General features: G+C 38.1%; 1 protein-coding gene across 1 annotated transcript in view; it reads left to right on the top strand.

Moving 5' to 3' along the window:
• Positions 1-5,204: 5,204 nt before the first annotated feature.
• LOC137298680 (uncharacterized) overlaps positions 5,205-19,607 on the top strand; it is a 146,537-nt gene continuing 132,134 nt past the window's right edge. Inside the window, exons 1-2 of the mRNA XM_067830962.1 lie at positions 5,205-5,356; positions 8,758-8,900. Of these exons, the coding sequence (XP_067687063.1) occupies positions 5,205-5,356; positions 8,758-8,900 (295 nt within the window). The remainder of the gene's footprint in view (positions 5,357-8,757; positions 8,901-19,607) is intronic.

Genomic DNA, 19,607 nt, shown 5'->3' with positions numbered 1-19,607 from the left:
ATATATTCTACAACAATCGATTAACTCTCTGCAACCATAACGAGATATTTTTACCTATTTCGTAACGCTATGCATGACAAACGAGTTCCCTTAAAGCGCGTTTACTGAGTATCAATATCAATGTTACAGGTAATTACCTGAAAGTAACTGATAAGTACACCTGTAATTTACTCTCCGATGTGTGATACCTGACGTCGCACGCAGCAGGGTGGCGTCGTGCCAAGTAATGGAGTCAGTGTCACTCAAGAACAGTGGGAGTCACCGCTCACCTCGCGTAATTGATTATCTCATAATGTGGATCCTGGTTCCAAGAAGATAGCAAAAGAAAGTTGAAAGAAGAAACGAACACGGAAAGTTTATACTTTCACGAGAAATGTACATAGTATGTTAAATTAAAAGAACGTTCCCCACAAGATGGCCAAATAGTTTATCATTTTACAGACTGTACATCGGAAAATGTGAAGAAAACTCGGAGATACAATTCTTTTAAAAGAAAACCCTCGCAAACGTTTTAGTTTCTTTCTTTCTGATAAGAAAAGTGCTGAACGACATTTTAATTCAAACTTATACGGTTTGATAGTTTGTGCAAACATGGTAAGTAATAACACAACTCTGCTCATTACGTCATCTTAAAAGGTGAGCTTCCGTGCCTTATCATCAAAACGATTGTTTAAAAATCCTATTTTGGAGTGCTTTTTTCTCGCGTTCATTTCTGTTTTATTATTAAAATAACGTTATTTGTACACAGTGTATGTTTATTACTGACGACGTCAATAACGTAAAAACCATTTACTTAACAAACTATATTAGGCAACTCGCTAACACGGATCACAACAACATAAACATCGATCAGCTTCAGTATCACCTAAGTTTAATGGACAAAAATCTCCAGTTCATCTGCAGTAACAATAAAGTGTTTGACACACGCGGTGCACCATTGTCCCTAAATCGATCTGTGGCGTCAGGGAATGTACGGGTCTGATCTCCGATTTCACCTGTTAAAGGTAGATGAAATTTGAGAGTGACAACGAGTTGTTTGTTGCTAGACAAACAGTATATGAGCAGTCTGGTCAGTCCCACCTGGGGTACAGGCAGGGCTTATTGATAATGAAATTCGCTAGAGCAAAGACAGGAGGGCAAACAGATTTCGTGTCAGTCTCATAAAGGATTAAAAGAAAGAGAACTTCAAGATTGGCAGATACCTACATGCCCAAATACTCACATGTATAACGAGTTTAGGTGTCCATTGAAATGTACTTGGTATTCGTGGAAAAAAATGCTTTTAATTTGGTTCTCGAGGGCAAGATAAATATGAACTTCCGAAAGTGCAGTTTGTGTTTAATATGGTTTAAGTCAGACCTTTGATCTTGGTTTAATGAAAGAGTTGACACTGTGAATGGATATCAGCAAGAGGGTAATTTATCGTTGGCACTCGTTGACTTGACTTATGTGATAGTGTTTCTTTATGTGACGTAGAATATTTGGCGATATTACTTCCACTTTTTCTTGAAACCTAATCTGTATTTTAAATGTTGTTTTTTGTTTGGGCTTTTTCTGAAATGTAAACTTTGATTCTTTGATCGGAACAAATCAGACGAAGCTTTAAAAAAAACACATACGTAACTAATAAACAGTGGATCAGACAGTAGTATTTTCAAGTAAGCTCACCTGTACTACTGGTTTCAAAAGCTGAGTCTGTATGACGCTGTGTTTACCCTCTGTCCGTTAGTCCGTAGTAAATCTTAACACGTTTCAGAACCCGTCTAAAACATACTGACTATTCAAATGAATCACGATCACAGGGTGTGGCTGTCAACAATCTCAGAGACAGACCATTGGATTCTGAAGCAAGCCGCTACTGAATATATGTCTGCCATTTGTCTACGTAATAATGTGAAATTTGGAGGGTGGAGTTAAATGATTGGAATAGATGTGTGAAGGGGAGTTAAATGTTTGAGTGGAGTAAAGCGGGGATAAATACTGAGTAGAGTAAAGCAGGATAAAATATCTGAGTAGTATAAGCATGATTTAATGTCTGAGTGGACTAAAGCGGGGTTAAATATCTGAGTAGTATAAGCATGAGTTAATGTCTGAGTGGAGTAAAGTGGGGTTAAATGTCGGAGTGGGGTATAGCGAGGTTAACCGTCGGACTGGAGTAAAGTGGGGTTAAATATCTGAGTAGAGTAAAGCAGGGTTAAATATCTGAGTAGTATAAGCATGATTTAATGTCTGAGTGGAGTAAAGCGGGGTTAATGTCGGAGTAGAGTAAAGTGGGGTTAAATGTCTGACTGAAGTAAAGCAGGGCTAAATGTGGGAGCGGAGTAAAGTAGGGTTAATTGTCTGAGTGGAGTAAAGTGGGATTAAATGACGGAGTAGTAAAGAGAGGTTAACTACCCGAGTGGAGTAAAGCGGTGTTAAATATCTGAGTGAAGTAAAGCGAGGTTATATGTCTGAGAAGAGTAAAGTGGGGTTAAATTCTGAGTACACTAAAGCAGGGTTAAATATCTGCGTAGTATAAGCACGATTTAATGTCTGAGTGGAGTAAAGCGGGGTTATATGTCGGAGTGGAGTAAAGTGGGGTTAAATATCGGAGTGGAGTAAAGTGGGGTTAAATATCTGAATAGTATAAGTACGATTTAATGTCTGAGTGGAGTAAAGCGGGGTTAATGTCTGAGTGGAGTAAAGTGAGGTTAAATGACGGAATAGTAAAGAGAGGTTGATTACCTGAGTGGAGTAAAGCAGGGTTAAATATCTGAGTAGTATAAGCACGATTTAATGTCTGAGTGGAGTAAAGCGGGTTTAAATATCTGAGTGGAGTAAAGCGAGGTTAAATGTCGGAGTGGATTAATGCTGGACTTTCTCCTGTACGGATATGTCGATACATATTTGATGTCTTTTTCTTCACACTGCTGCCACTATGGAGAGCAACCTTACTTATACAGTCTGTTTGATAAGAAAGTGTCTGCATGAATTTCTAAATATATCAATTCAGAGTGGTAGTTAATTACGAAACAAGATGTTCATGAATAACCTATGCCCCAAAACCTTTTCATCGATTAGAAAATGCCATACAACGCTGAAAATGTTGTTTAACAAACCTGGCTTTCTCATTCTCTGCACTCCTCTCGTAACAAACAGGAAACGGTATTAATATGTTAATAATAGTCTGCTAAACAACTTTTTTCCGTGATGCATGACAATTTAAATGTCATGGGGACACTCTCTAGTCAAACAGACTGTAGCTAGAAAGGACGGTGTTGTAGAGAAATGTTTAAAGGGTTCGCTCGTCACACTGAACATCCGGGTTCGATTCCCTACATGGGTACAGTGTGTGCAGTCCATTTCTCTTGTCCCTCACCGTGATGTTGGTGGAATGTTGCTAAAGGCGGCGTAAAACCAAACTCACTCACTCACTCTAGCAAGGAGAGTGACTAGTATGGTGTGGCATATTAATCAAAAGCAGTATGACCTACATGAACCAGAGGTCGGAATTTCTGAGTGTTCATCTCGATACCCTTATAACAAGGCCAGGGACTTATAGTGACATGGCCTGTCCGCGCCTTTACCCTATATTTACAGGTGAGGGGATAGTGTACTTAGTGCTCGTAAAGATAACGCGGAGTTCTGATAACAAAACCAAACACTTGCTTAAGGCTCAATAATCTTCTAGTGTGTACACCTTATCGTCACCTTCTCATAAACGCTTATTGATTGTGGTTGAATTAATTGATTAGAGCGGAAGTGATTAATAATCGTCGATACAACTTCCGGGTTAAACACAGCGGCAATCGAACAAAGTCGGATGGCCGACCGCAAATGAGTGTAGTTTTACGCCGCTTTTAGCAATACTCCAACAATGTCTGGGGACAACAGAAATTGGCTTCACACATTGTACCCATGTGGAATCGAATCCAGGTCTTTGGCGTGGCGAGCGAACGCTTTAACTACTAGGCTATCTCACAGCACCCGGATGTAATGCTATTATGCATTGCACACTCACTGTACTGGGAAACTTGTTTATTGTTTAATGAATCGGAGCTGCATGAGTTTGTTGTCTTATTGGATATTTACCCACGATGCTTCGGGACATCCGGTTCTGTCCACCAGAAATCTATCCCAGCAAATCAGCCCATTTGGTACTGGTGCTTTCAGTGAAGAATGACTTTTTTTAATGTGCAGTCATATGTACACACGGGATTAATTCCTGTATTTATCTGAAAAAAACTACCACATTTTAGCTGTAAAGAGTCTGCCACTAAAGGGTTGGCCCACGGCCAAGATGTTTTGTATGAAATCGTTTTCGGTGATCATTCGAACGGCCTTCGACCTGACAACGTTGACGATAAATGATTGTTGTGTTGACAACAGGGTGGTTTTCAAGTGGCCCAGAGATTAATTACTTTTCTTCGTGCAGTGGCACAGTGTACAGTTTGTAGATAACAGTATTCCTGCACGCAGATGAACACCCTGCAATAATAAAGAATCTGACTTGTGTCCGATAATGAAAATCTCAAGAAAAGCCTTACGACCTAATGAAGTATTGGTCACCATTCCAGACAGCCAAAGATTTCTTTACATATCGTTTTCTGAGTGATGGGGTAGATTAGTGGTTAAAGCGTCCGTTCGGCACACCGAAGACCCGGGTTCGATTCCCTATATAGGTACAATGTGCGAGGCCCATTTTTGGTGTCGTCCGTCCTGATACTGTTGTAAAATCGCTACAAGTGCGTACAGAAGGACTCACTCACCCTTTTTTGTTTTCAATATTTACAGCTGTTAAGGAGTTCGGATAGTTCACTGATACAAGTCACCAACATTCTTTAGCCAGAGTCACGGCTGTTAGTTATACTCGGGTCCGTTGATAGTGGGTTGTATCCCAGTTCCAGCTTTACTATAATTTCATATGCATTCTTTTACATAATGAATCCGGAAGATCCGGAACAGAGTTGATCGTCAGTAACTCGTGCTTGTCATACGAAGCGACTAAAGGGGTGGGGCGACCTGGCTCACTGACGTGGTTGACACATGTCACCATATCCCAGTTGTGTAGATCGATGCGTACTATGCTGCTGATCACTGGATTGTCTGGTCCAATCTCGATTACTCACACAGACTCACGACATATATCTGGAATATTGCTGAGGGTGGCTTAAAACTAAACTCACTCACTTATGCATAATGCCTTGCTATACATATTATCACACATGGCGCGATGCGATTGTTCTTCCAAACCGACACCCATCACGTCACTCTATGCAACAGGCAGTTTTTCTTATGTTCCCTTCCCTCTCCGTCAGACCAAGGCCCCAGTGGAGTGCATGGCCAGTCTTGCCATAAAGTTTTTAAATATTAACAGGCAAATAGAACGATACCAAGTCGAAATCACCAATATTGCAAAACGACAAATCACCATTCTGAAAAGGGAACACCTGTTTTCACTTTCCTTTTTCATAATGGTGGGTTTGCCGTTTTGTAATATCAGTAATTTCGACTTGGTGTCGTTTCTTCTGCCCATTAGTATATATTTTTTCTTGAACTATTAGAAAACTTAGAACAGTGTCATTTTAATGTACCACCTCCTGCTATAGATACCACAGACTAGTATTTTAAGCAACAATTTACCATCAACAAAATATGCTCGACTTACTGACTTCAATGTTGAATTCCTTTAATGCGACGTCACGGTACATTTAGTACCTAGTACCTTTATCTGGTATTGTCTGTCTTCATTGACAAATCCCTTCTTGGATAACGATTCTACTTTTATCCCGGTCGATGAATGAAACGTAAATGTATTGACCCAAACTGCTCCTAGCCATGTCTTACTCATAAATAGCCATGTACAGGGTTCGTGGAGTTTGCTGTTTAGACCTATAAAACGGAGAAAGGTTTTATGGGGAGGTTATTCAATTTGTCTCTCAATGTGACTTTATGATCATGACCTTAACCAGAGACCATATAATAGATGGTCTCTGCCTTAACTTCACAAAATTTAACTATGCTTTTAAAGACACAGAAATTTCCTGTGATCTGACGCTTCTCAGCAGATTAGACCCGTGAACGTACGGCCTTCAGCAACCCATGCTCGTCACAGAAGCCGACTCAGCTTGTCGTAAAGGGATCGTGTGGTCAGGCCTTGACTTGGTTGGCACATGTCATCGGTTCCCATTTGCGCAGATCGATGCTCATATTGTTGATCACTGGATTATCTGCTCGAGTAATTGGAATACTGAGATGCGTGAATGCGTACGTGAATGCGTGTGCATGTGTTGTCAGGAATGCTATTCAGCAACACGTGATTATTTAAAACTATGAGATACCAAATACAGTTGATTAATGTGATGTAAAGTACAGTGGTAAACCTTATACAGATGGGGAGTACAAGGGGGAGTATATACTATAAGATATATAATGCATTGATTAAACCATAATTGTTGCAACGCAAAAATAAAAAAAAGCAAAAACAAAACAAAAAAACTTACCGTGGAACAGAACACAGACTATAGCTTTTACAACCATTTGTGCAAGATGCAATAAAAATTAAAATAGCTTTGTAGCTACGTTGCGGGTTCGCGTCCAAGCAACGTACTTACTCAGTCAGGTTACTCGTGTCTTAGTCAATAAAAGACGTATGTTGTACGTAGGCGTCTATTGGCGTCATGTCACATTCACCCAGAGCGGTAATAATAGGTCGTGTTCTGGTGTTATTCAACAGAATTATAGTACATATATCATATATACGTTCGGATAACGTTGTGTAGACATACTAGTACCACTCCAGGAAACATCAAACTGATTATCTATTTTTCCCTAAAGTGTAGAGATGTCAAAATAACACATGAAAATACTACTGCTGTCGAGTGATGAAACATCTCTATATAACCTCTTAATAAATGTTATCATTTAATGAACATTTGGAAGAACTGATTTCGAGATATATCCTGCTTTAGCTCTAGAAGAATGTTCATTTGAACTATTTTCGTTTTTCACAACTATTTAAAAAGATGTTTTGTTATAATTTTAAAAAATTAAAATATTATGTACATAAGAGTACCTGTTCATGGATAGAAAACCACAGTATAACAATGGCAAGTGATACTTTGTGACCTAATTTACCTCTTAATCATAATACATGGACGTAGGCACTGTAGCTTCAATGTTCCATACGAGACAACGTGATCACAAGGCCACAGTGCAGTAGCACTATCGAAGCCATTAGTCATGCATGTTTAGTTGTTGTTGTTGTTGTTGTTGTTGAGAAAGACAAACACTCACTGTGTCGATCATATGTCAGCATGACAGACTAATGCCACTCCAGTAGAGGGGTAGGGTGACATTATAAACAACAGTAATGTCACGCATGGCAATCCACTACTCGGCAAATGATTTGAGGCACCAAATATGCACTATCATGGTGGTCTGTCCTGTTACTTAATGCATACAATATGTACATACTGTATATACAGTCAGTGAGGAGAGACGGCAAATAGCCCCACTGAATCTCACTTCACGTAAATAGTCCGATTATCATAATCTCACGGCTACTGTTTGTTATGAAATATGATATCAGTGGTGACTGATATATGAAATATTTTAATAATGACATATGTGTTGGTATCTGGAGGGTGGTTTATGGAATGGTCGTTTTGATATAAATGAATATAGAACGTTGTACGTGACGTATTTCCGAAATAACACAACCACGATGTAATGCCTGTGAAGATCAGTGTGGGTTTTCAGCAACACACGCACGTATGTTTGTCATGCTTGTTGTACAAGACACGGTTTCGTGTGGTAATACCCGTCAACATGGTTCATACATGTGACTATGTAATTTCTGTAGATCGATACTCTTATTACATAATACTGAGAGAAGGTACATTTGCAGTATTAGTTGTGTCATCATATTCATTGGATATATGTATACTACATATACACACACATTCAAATAACGTAGATCGATGTTCATGATTGCAGTCACTGGATTGTCTGATCCAGACTGTTACTAACATATCACTATCATTTTACTGGAGAGCCGCGGCCTTAATGAACGAGACAACATAAACCAGTGTACGTGCTATTGATTTTAAAATCCTTTATTGGAACAATTTGGTGTATTTTATATAGACTTTTTTATAAATGAATGTGGACTGAATCACAGGATCATTAATGTTATCGGCTAGACTGGTTATGTAATGGCAAACCATACTTCCAGTATCAGTGCTAAGTGCTAACACAAGTCAACAAGTAGGAAGTATTAAAGGGCCCAACGGATTCCCTACGGTTTAGCTGTGTCGCTAATTTCGTGTATTGTATATTAACCTATTGTTGTGAAACTCTATTGTCAGGCTATCGAAATCTATATCAGACAACAGCATAAAGCCAGGCACACACCCCTCGGCGTCAGGTTTCGCCGCCTTGAGCTATATACCAGTTATTCACTGACCCCTACAGGTACATAACACTCATATTGTGTACATGTAGCTAAGCAACGAACTTAATTCCCCTTCCCAGCCACTAAATATTCATTATTTGGTCACGTGGCTCTTGTTATCGTAGACGGCGTGTCACAAGCAAGGCGGGGATATTCAATGTAGATACCACACGGCAACATGACGGACGGGGACAAATAACTATGTGATAACACATTTCGTAACGAGGATTCATTTCGTAGAAGTAGTGTGCCGTGTTTTTAAAGGATTATTTCGACTTCTCCGTGACAAGACAAGTGTTAATTTTCAAAGCTGCAACTTGAAGGCTGGACCCAATCTTCGTGAGCTCTGTACATGTATATATGTCTACAGGCAAGCTGGACTTGCCCTGTGGGAGAATATTGATGCGACTCACATTGATTTTATTTGTGTTTTTAGTGTGCGGGACACACTACCATTTCGTTGAAGGTGAGTTGCCCTGATACCTGTCAGCCTGTTTTGGCCCTTCAGTCAATGTGCGATTTGTTCGTGCAGTTAACCCCACGCCTTGTCAGATTCACAACTGTTGAAGCGATCTTTTATAAGTGCAAAATTGTCATTTGCGTTTCATCACTTCATTTTTGATATTATATATATTTATAGGGCCAAACGAACCACGCGGCTGTTACAAGTGAAGAGAAAAACGGGCTCTGTTCGAATTTCATAAACAGGTTACATAACACTTTTATAAGTATTTGGTGCCAGTAACACCACCTTACAGTGACCATAACGGTAATACAACTCTGGTTACGCTACAAGTCGCTGATGCTGGCATGGCTTAAAGACTTCCTTCATTTCTTCGACTTTCAAATGGCAGTTTGGTAGCTCAGTGGTTAAAGCGTTTGCTGGCGACGCCGACCCTTTATTATTGAAGTGGTATAAATATCATACACGTTCAGACACCATTTTTTCCCAACCTCTGACGGACATCGGCCATCTGATTGAGGAGATCGACAAGATGCTGACAAGCTTGATTAAATTAACAATTATGATAAATGTGTTAGTATTTTGTACTTTATTTTTAAAAAAAGAAAAATCATGTAAACAAAAGGAATATTCCTACCTACCAACCCTCAATTTTATAGAGCTGTAATCAGAACCACAACATTTTTTTTAGTTGACCTAATAGTTATTACAAAATGGAGCCCAGAAACTATTTTCATTTTCAGGCTAAAATTGTGGTAATCTAGACTTGCACATTTGATCAGTATGATGTGTTATGCAATTATCAGAATATCCCTATCTGGAAATGTTTCAAGGGTTGAAATGACTGTTTCAACAAGCTTTAAGCATTATATCTGTGATGTGAGGAAGGAAATGAAAGTGTAGAAGAGGGTATTTTGACCCATGAAGATCTGGGTTAGAATTGATCTTCAACAAGCCTAGCTTGTTATAAGAAGCTACTAGTGGAATCGGGTGGTTAGGGTCACTAACTTGGTTGTCACATGTCATCATATCCCAAATGGCTCATGATGTTGATCACTGAAATATTGCAAAGTGAAGTGTGGAACACCATACAAACATCACATGTTTTTGCCATGGACGGATATGTGTTTGTTTCTCATAATGAATAAACTTCAGTCACCAAAAGTTATGACAGTCTATTTGGTAAAGGGGTATAAAACATAGTACATATATTTGTTGATGGTTATGAAAAAATGGATATGTTAAAATGAGTGTGTTTTTTTATGCAGTCTTTACATGAATGTCATAAGAAATATGTTTGTCTAAAAATATGACAAACTTTTCGCCTGCCATACACAATAATTTGACAGTACAGTACTCCTACAAAACTCTCAGTACGTCTCCACTTTCAGTATGAGGCTAAGTCAATGCATACCCCCATAAGTCATCTGGAGCCCTGCTTCTGAAAAAAACGATTTCGTCCTTTTGTTAAAATGGGAAAGCATTTTGCTTTTCTTTTCTTGAAGACTGTACACCAGTTTATCTCCCTACAATGTCTCATCACAGAGTACACCCATCCCAGAACTCTTTGATCAAGGAATCAGCTCTGTTAACAGTCGCCAAGATCTGCTTAGATCATGTAGTGCCATGTCCCTGAGATTCTCTTCCTGTCAACATTATACATTCAGCTTCTTGGACAACTTTCAAATCTTGCTTAAAAACCCTTGTTTTCAAGAGCCATGACTGACTCTTCCAAACTCAGTTTGAATGTAGTGTATATAATCTAATTTATTACAACACCTTGAGCGTGCACAAGTGTGTTCATACAGGCTCATTATAAATGTCCATTATTAGAAGTGTCATTTAGGAATCATTTCAGGTCTCAATTGTACTTAAACCGTTTGAGATAAAACTGTTCTTATTATGTTTAAAAGTGATTTGTTTTCGAAGCCTAATAACAAAGTACCTTGAACATTCTTGGTTATGATAGGTCTGGAAAAAAAACTGTACTGGTTATACTGTTTTCCGGTATAGCAGGCAAAATAATGAATCAGGTGATCAGGCTGTGTGAAGCTGGTCCCCGTTTCACAAAACTCTCGTAAGCCTAAGATCTCGTAAGTTTTGTCGTAGCCATTGTGCCTCCTATACTGAAACATAGGAGCTACGGATGCTACGAGAAAAGTTACGAGATCTTAGGCTTACGAGAGTTTTGTGAAACGCGGCCCTGGTTGATGACAGCTCATCATGCTAACAAGAATATATTGTTTATCATATGAATCATTATTAACGAATATATTTGTTTTTTTAAATTCCGTTGGACTGACACATTACTTTTAACCTCATTTTTTTTTCACGTCCAAGCAAATTCGGGAGACTATTCACAATAATCTGTTTGACTTATGAATCATAAATATAATAGGTTGTAGTAGTTCAACAGGCTTGTCTTACTGTCAGCATAAAAGATTTAATATGATTGTTTGTTTAACATGGTATAATACATTGTTCAAAGACTGACCTCAGTGAAATTATTTACAAACTGACACCTATCCAGGTGGTTTGATGACTGCAGGATTTATGCCAGTAGGACGAATAGGGTGTACCAGCAGTGTAAGATTTAGTAGTTGTAGTTCACGTGGCTGACACAGACAGTAGAATGTGGACAGATGGGTGTGTGTTTGAAGAGTGAAAACGTGACAGTTGGATAAGAAATAGTCAAGCCTCATTGAGTTAAAGTTGAAGCGACCTTCATAAATACTTTGAGATATGCCATAGGTTCGATCAAAGTACATAATGATTATACTTTGCGACAACCTTAAGTTCAATGCATTCAAGGTTGAGCCAACTGTGCTTGTATTTTTTTCTGTGATCTGACCAATGCAAGTCTTGTAAATATCCAACAAATTTGTTTGTTCATTATTCCACCTGTGAGGTGATAGTCTGTAAATAATCAATTTTGGATCAGACAATCTAGTGATTAGCAGCATGAGCATCAATCTCAGCAATTGGGATATGAACAAGTCAGCACAAACGACCACCTAATTAGTCACCTCTTACAATAAGTATGACTTGTTGAATTCTAACCTGAGATACAACATAAAATGTCAAATTTGATATTTCTTGAATATTAGCCAAACAAAATCTTGTTAATTACAAGTATTGTCTTAAACCATGTGGATTTATCTAGAATTTCATGCTACGTTGCATCGACAGGGCTTTCCCTTGCCCCTTCGTTAGATGAATATAGGAGTATTCACCTGACAAAGGGGCAAGTAAAAGCCCTGAAACCAGAGACGCCAGCCTCTTTGATCTTATTGTAGTTGCTACAAATTTTAGCCTTTAACTATGCCAGTGCCAATATTGCATTGGAAATTTTATGAAATTAGAAGAAAATTCAGCACATTTTGGATCTGTGGACAAAAACACATTTTTTTGGCGATTAAATACATTTTCGCCAAAATGAGACAAGAAGAAATTAATGAGATTCTTGAGAAGCATTTAGAAATTGGTATTTAGCATAAGACAGATAATATGGATGACAACTGCTTGTTTATTGTATGTCATAACTTTTCTGGGCTATTCCTTGCCCCTTCTTCAGATGACTTGATACAAACAAGATACACCAAGAAATGTAATGCTGATGATTAGGAAATCTTCTGTCGGAGGCCTGTGAAATTAAAGCTTCATTCATGATTTGTGTCATATTATCTTTTTCAGAATCCATCATGATTTTGAGTTTTTAGTTGACTACTAATTTTGTGGTCAAACAACTAATTTTGATCCTTGAAAACTACTATTAAAATTTCTCAACAATTTTGGGAAGGCATATCTGTGGAGCAGTGATACCATATTGTCTTATACTTGAATACCAATGTCTATAGGCTTGTCAAGAACTTCAACAGTATGGTGCATGTATAGAGATTTTCTTCTGTGTTAACACCAATCTGTCGATATTTCATTTTAGTCATGAAATGCTTACACTTTTTATATAAACACTATTAATATGTTCCTATCAAACAGCATCAAAAACATACCAGAACATTGGAAGGTAACTCTCTCCCCACAGCTCATTACTAAGTGTCTTTCATATGAAATAGTTTTTCAGCTTTATCATCCGCGTGTTGTACTGCTTTAAAAACAGGTAATAAAATACAATATTATTTTGACTTCCTGGCCTATGGTGTGTGTGTGATCTTTATTGAGGTTCCATATAACAAAGAGCTCACATACCATGCTACAGTGTGCCTTTGCCTGTTCAACATTGTACCACAGACTGTACGGCTTTGTGCACAGTCAGTAACATTATTCCCCACCCATGATATACCATGTTTATACCATATAAATCTGACATAACACCCATACTTTATTTCTGTCACTCCTTGCAATCTGCATGTGTACATATCCTTCTTCTTAGAATGTATACGAGTCATATTGACTACAGTCAAATATGGTGCTGAATATAACCAATGTATACGAGTCATATTGACTACAGTCAAATATGGTGCTGAATATAACCAGGAGTCATGAATGATGTTAATTCAATGAATATAAGAATGAGCGTGAATAAGACGCATTTAATGGAAAAGGATCATAAAGTGCTGGCCTCTTATGGAGTGTAATGAACCGCTGACAACAGTGAATGGTAACATTGGTGTATTCTGAGTGGTCATCAGATTTGATACGTTGTATAAGCAGTGACCATTGAGGTATTGGGGTATTAACTATAGTACATTGTTTGTGCTTGGAATGGACGGAAACTATTGAAGTGTTCTACCTCTGAGGAGTAAACAAGTGTTGCTCAGGAACTTTGAGTAAACACCCACATAAAAAAGGCATGTAATGGTTCCCGTAAGTCTCTGTTGGGAAGTTAGTGTTGTAGTCATATATATGTTTTGTATTTTCCTTGTTAGGAACTGTTTTATGTACAAATAATATATGTCCATGCTCCAACAATATGTTTACTAGTAAACATGCTCTGTAAACATAAGACAACAAGTCAATTACTTTCATTTTTCCTGACTTCCAAACAACATGAGATTAGAGTTGACAGTTCAGTGTTGCATCCAGGCCGCGCGATCTAACGTAACCTGTCACGCAATATTTATATGACCCAATACCTATAAGATTGGAAAGCTAAGAAAGAAAGACATTTGTTTAACAAAGGCCATTTACAAATATATGTGAATAGTTAAGCATTGTTGTGCTGGTATCAACATCACAGTAAATACTGATCTTTAGTTTATATGTGATCAGGTCCTCTTCTTTTTGTAACAGTTAAGGGGGATGTCCCCCTTAATACCAGATTTCTGGATGCAACACTGCAGTTTAATATTCTTGTGGATACCTGGGTTTAAAATGAAAGATGTTATAGAAATTGTTTGCAAAAAGTAGTTAGTCATAAGGTTTCAAAAATATGATAACTGTTAACTAGACATGTTCGAATATCAGAAAAATATGTTTTATGGAATAGTTGGGCTTCCACTGAGGATCAAAAGTATTTGTCTTGAAGTTGTGATTTTCAAATATATCTTCTACAGTTGTTTAGACTTTCAAAGGAACCAATACTACCCTTGCAGCGTTACAGTAATACTCCTAAAATATTCTGAAATCAGTGGTTCTTTAAATGCACAAGGTAGACTGGGTAACCAGCACCTATTGCTGCCCACAATAAGCAAGAGAATTGAGTTGCCAAGATCTGGGTTAGAATTCATCTTCAGGATCCAATGCTTGTCATAGGCAGCAAGTAATATGGAGGGTCAAACATAGTTTGTACATGTCATCAAATCCCACTCACGTAGATTGATGTCCATGATAACAATTACTGGATTTGCTGCTTCGATTTTCGGATGGTTTTTTCTGCTTGATTATTTACAGACTATTTACTGTGGTTGCAGGCATGTGGTGTACTTGGGTATCCAGATTTAACTGTGGCATGGTATCTCGGTAGGCTTGCACTTTAGTTTAAACACTTGATAAAATGGCCATTAGTCAGGACTATTGCAAACACAAACGCATTAATAATGCCACATAAGTTGAATAATTCTGAATGCGCCATTTGATCTCCCCTCTTCACATATTTCCAATAATTGTTATGTTATTATAAACCTTGAAGATATTCCATCCTTATTTCTTTACCAAGAATAACCACAAAAGATTACAACTCAGCAAGTAATTGGATAAATGACAGTATGCTGATATGTAAATTATAGCCTGGGCAGCGATGAGAAAGGTGAGCTAATTAAAGGAACTTTGCTGCATAAGACAAGCAAGTAAGTGTTGACAGGTGCCAACTAGCTACTCCACAGAGAGATAATCATTATTGTCTCTTGGAGCTTGCTTCCATGTTCGCTTGAGTGAATTTGAAGTAAGTAGTTTGTCATGTGTTACATGCATTTGTCATGCATCTCTGGTTGGACGGAGGGCGTGTATTTTTACATCTGTCATTGTACATTGTTGTAAACATTGTTTATCGACCAGCTGCGTCACATGATAATTACCCAGAACAAAGATGAGCCAAATGTCTTTGATGTGCTTCGCTATTGTTTTTAATGAAATTAAATTAACATATATTTTCTTTAGAATGTTAAGTGCTTATGAATATATTCTTTTAATATATATTGCTTATTGTACTTAACCTTAGAAAGTGTAATCCATAATAAGACTTGTTACATTTGACCACGATTAGAAGGCATCATGGCGTCATCACTTCTGACCATGGGAGACATGCTGATTGACACCTGTTCAGATTGGTCAATACAGTGCAATAGACACTGAAAGCAGTTAGTAAAACTTTTGTGATAAAATGTATCTGAACTCCACTTATTAGTTAATTTGGGTCAGCCTAATAGTCATAGTGTCCTCTCATCACGCTGAAGACCCGGGATTGATTCCCCACATGGGTATAAAATGTGAAGCCCATGTCTGATGTCCTCCTGACATGATACTGCTATAATATTTCTAAAAGAGATGTAAAACCATACTCACTCGCTCACTATTAGTTAATCTGAACTATCTACACTTAGGCATTCTAACACAGGAATCCACACACTGAGGTTAAACATGGTTAACACACTCTGCGCAAACACATTACTGATAGCAGCTGTTTATTAGTGACCACATGCGGAAACAGTAAGATTGTGCCCTCTTCTTGTTGAAGTATCTCAGCCATTAGAAAATATTCTCATTTAGCACATGAGTGTCTTTAAGTGGATGAAGTGTTTTGAAATGTTTTGACTATCAACATGAAGTGCAAATAATGTATCTTGTTAAGGTGAGCAGGTTGGAGTTGTACAAGGTAATGTTAGTGCTGAGACTACCTTAAGTCTATGTTGAAGTTTGGGATTTATGGTCACCTAGACCCTTAGATCGTTTTGTACAACAGGAGCCAGTTATTTAAGTGAGATCGATGTTTTGGGCACATTTTCATAATTCACATGCAACCGTGTTATGGTCTGTCACCTGTACTGTAGCAACAGTCACACAATGAATCAAAGACAATGAATCAACCAGGAAGACATTTAATGAATAATGTGGACATTGGTGTCACCTGAAGCATGAATCAATTCTTCACGAATGGTTAATGGTGCTTTCTTCACACTTGGATGACCACCATATTCAGATTTCAACTGTATTCCCATGTCCTTGACTTTACCGATCATGGCGCCAGTGGCACTTGGGTATTCAAGAATCGCTTTGATGCTTATGAAACTCATACTCCAAATCTGGTATCCCCACTGTGATATTGCTGGAATATTGCTAAAAGCAGTGTTAAACCAAACTCACTCATACACCAAAACACAATGTTATAGTTTACGTTAAGGACAAGACAACACAGACCAGATAATACCAGTATTCATTCATTTCTTTAGTTCTCCGGGACATCATAACTTTGGCCAGTATCATTTGCGGCATGCATACATAGATATAGAACATATTCTACTATGACTTCAGTAAATACTGGATTGTGATTGGTTAATCGAAGTTGTTCGAGATGTAGAATCATGTTATATACCCCTGATTTTTCAACACGGTATGTTTGTCTCCCAATTATTTCATGCCAATGTTAAATCCATCTTTAATGTAATGCAACCAGTCCATCTAACAAAAATATTTAGTAATGTTATTAACTGTCACTCATTGGGACTGAAGAAATAATCTGGTTTAGACAATCTTTAGGAATGTAGAGCTGATGATAAATATACAAGCAGCGGATGAGACTGAGATTTTGTGCCGGTGTTGACAACTTGCCGGAATGGACAGATGCTGGTTTTGACACCTTCCACTGTATATAAATATTTCTGACATATCTGATTATCCCTATTAAAAGTTGAGCTGTGTATACATGTGTTTAACTCAGTAACTTTGTCACAGGTTTGTGTCACACATTCCAAATCAAAATGGGATGGAATCAGTCTAAGTAAACTTATCCTCAGTACTTTTCCTTAAACTCCACTGCTGAGTCTAGCAAAACCTTATGGGAGGTCGGGTCAGGTAACCTTTGTGATTGACCAATCAGGACACAGTTTACCAAATTGCGAAAGTGCACATTTGTACATACCTTTTGAACTTTATATCTCGAAAAGGTTTGAACCTGGATGATTCTGAATGCTATTTGGCATACGCTCGCTTCCTCATGATGCACACGACGTATGTACAACCATGACAATGGTAAGTAAACAGTCACTGAAAATAGTGGTTTTGGCATTATTCAAAGATGTTATCTTGCGGAAATATTAGCTAATGGTAACCATGTCAACAGAAACCCCAAAGCATATATACTGCAGGTCAAATAACTGTGTTATATGTGGATTTTTGTTTGTGGAGAGATCTGTGTCAGTGACCTGAATATTTTGAAAGTCCCTCCGATCCCTATATTGTAGCCGTTGTCTGATTGGTTAAATCTATTTAACCATCTCATGTTTGACTGGACGGTCATTGGTTGCTCAAAGGTTACCTGACGCGACCTTCTACTAGGTTTTGTTAGACTTAGTGGTGGAGTGTAACAAAATGCACTGAGACTTAAGTTTACTTAGAATAGGCCTTCAGCAACCCATGCTTGTCATAGAAGGCGACTATGCTTGTCGTAAGAAGCGACTAACGGGATCGGTGTCAGGCTCGCTGACTTGGTTGGCACATATCATCTATTCCCAATTGCGCAGGTCAATACTCATGCTGTTGATCACTGGAAAGTCAGGTTCAGACTCCATTTATAAAGACTGCCTCCAAATAGCTGTAATATTGCTGTGTGCAGTAGAAAACTAAACTCACTCACTCCAAATCAACATGACATGCCACTCCTAAAACTACTCCACATGAATTTCATATCTACTAATAACTTCTATAACTGTATTATTGTCATGAATATTCAACTCTCCTAAATGTGAAAAAGTTCATTTCCAATTAACACTGACATGCCTTCAATTAACAAGACAAATGCAAAGTAACATTTAATGCACCAGTTGAACATGAGTACTATCAATATCATAACACTGAATATCGTAACGCAGGAGTAACGTTAAGGACACGCACTGTGTCAACCATGTGAAGAACAATGGACAAGATAATGAAAACTATTGATGATATGTCTATATTAATAATTGCTCGTTAAATTATTAATCAGCCTAGTGATTGGGTAATTTGGTAATCGACAGTACCTCCTCAAAACCAGACCAAACCAGTAGTTTCAAGATTTGCTGGAATTTTCTTTCAGTACACATGCTGAACATCTCTTCCCCTATGACAGTCTATAATTTGACTGACAGCAAGCAGTGGAACATTTTTGCATATATAATTTATGATGGAACCTGTATCTCCAGTAACGGTTGTGTGCAGTGTCTTTGCAATGCTTTAATTTGTTAGTTCGTCTTAAGGGACTGCCAACACCTATAGGCTTAAAGATGTGCAGACCCTGAATGAAATCTGCAGATCATTTTGTTAAAGTCACACCAATTAAAACTGAAATACCAGGAAGTGAAGTTATCATTATTAGGTGGATAGTAGTTAATTCCTCAACACTTATAAGATAAAATTATGGGAAAGGTGCCTGTTGAAAAAAGGACAGAGGGCCTCAACAGCCTTCTAATATTTAGAACTCCAGCCCGATACAATAACAACCAGTGTTGGGCCTCAGGGTCAGCAATTACTTCAAATACTGGCTGTGTGGTCAGTAATTGCAGGTCTATCAGGGCCGTGGTATATGACAAGTTTAGCCTATAAGGGCCATGTTATATGATTTATTTAGCATAAAAGGGTCGTATCATCAATATTGGCACTGTAATAAGAACAGTATGGTCTATAAGAACTCTGGTCAAAAAGGGCTGCGCATGAGGAATTTAGTCCACAAGGGCCTTATCATCAATAATGATAGTACAATGTAAGCAGCTGGGTCTGTAAGAGCTTTATGATCAAAAAGAACAGTGTAGTAAGTGCACTTTGGTCTATAAAGGCAATATCAGTATCATAAGGGCAATGTAATATGGGCTGTATGATCACCAAGGGCCATGTGGCCATTTAGGGCTGGTTTCTTTCTGATTGATGAAAACAGTGTAGACTTTATGACAGCTTTATTTCTATCTTATGACGTACCATATTACAGGTATGTCAAATGCTGCCCTATTACAGTGTTGTAAACTCACCAAATTTTCAGCCAGACAACTGAAATTTTGGACTGGCAACTGGTCTGGTAACTTTCAAGAAATACCAGACCGGTTGGAAAGTTGCCAGTCCAGAATTTCC

Source organism: Haliotis asinina, chromosome 10, assembly GCF_037392515.1.
Source record: "Haliotis asinina isolate JCU_RB_2024 chromosome 10, JCU_Hal_asi_v2, whole genome shotgun sequence".
NCBI classification, from domain to species: Eukaryota; Metazoa; Mollusca; class Gastropoda; order Lepetellida; family Haliotidae; genus Haliotis; species Haliotis asinina.
The sequence above is the reverse complement of the archived record's forward strand: the minus strand, read 5'-3'. Positions and strand labels throughout refer to the sequence as shown.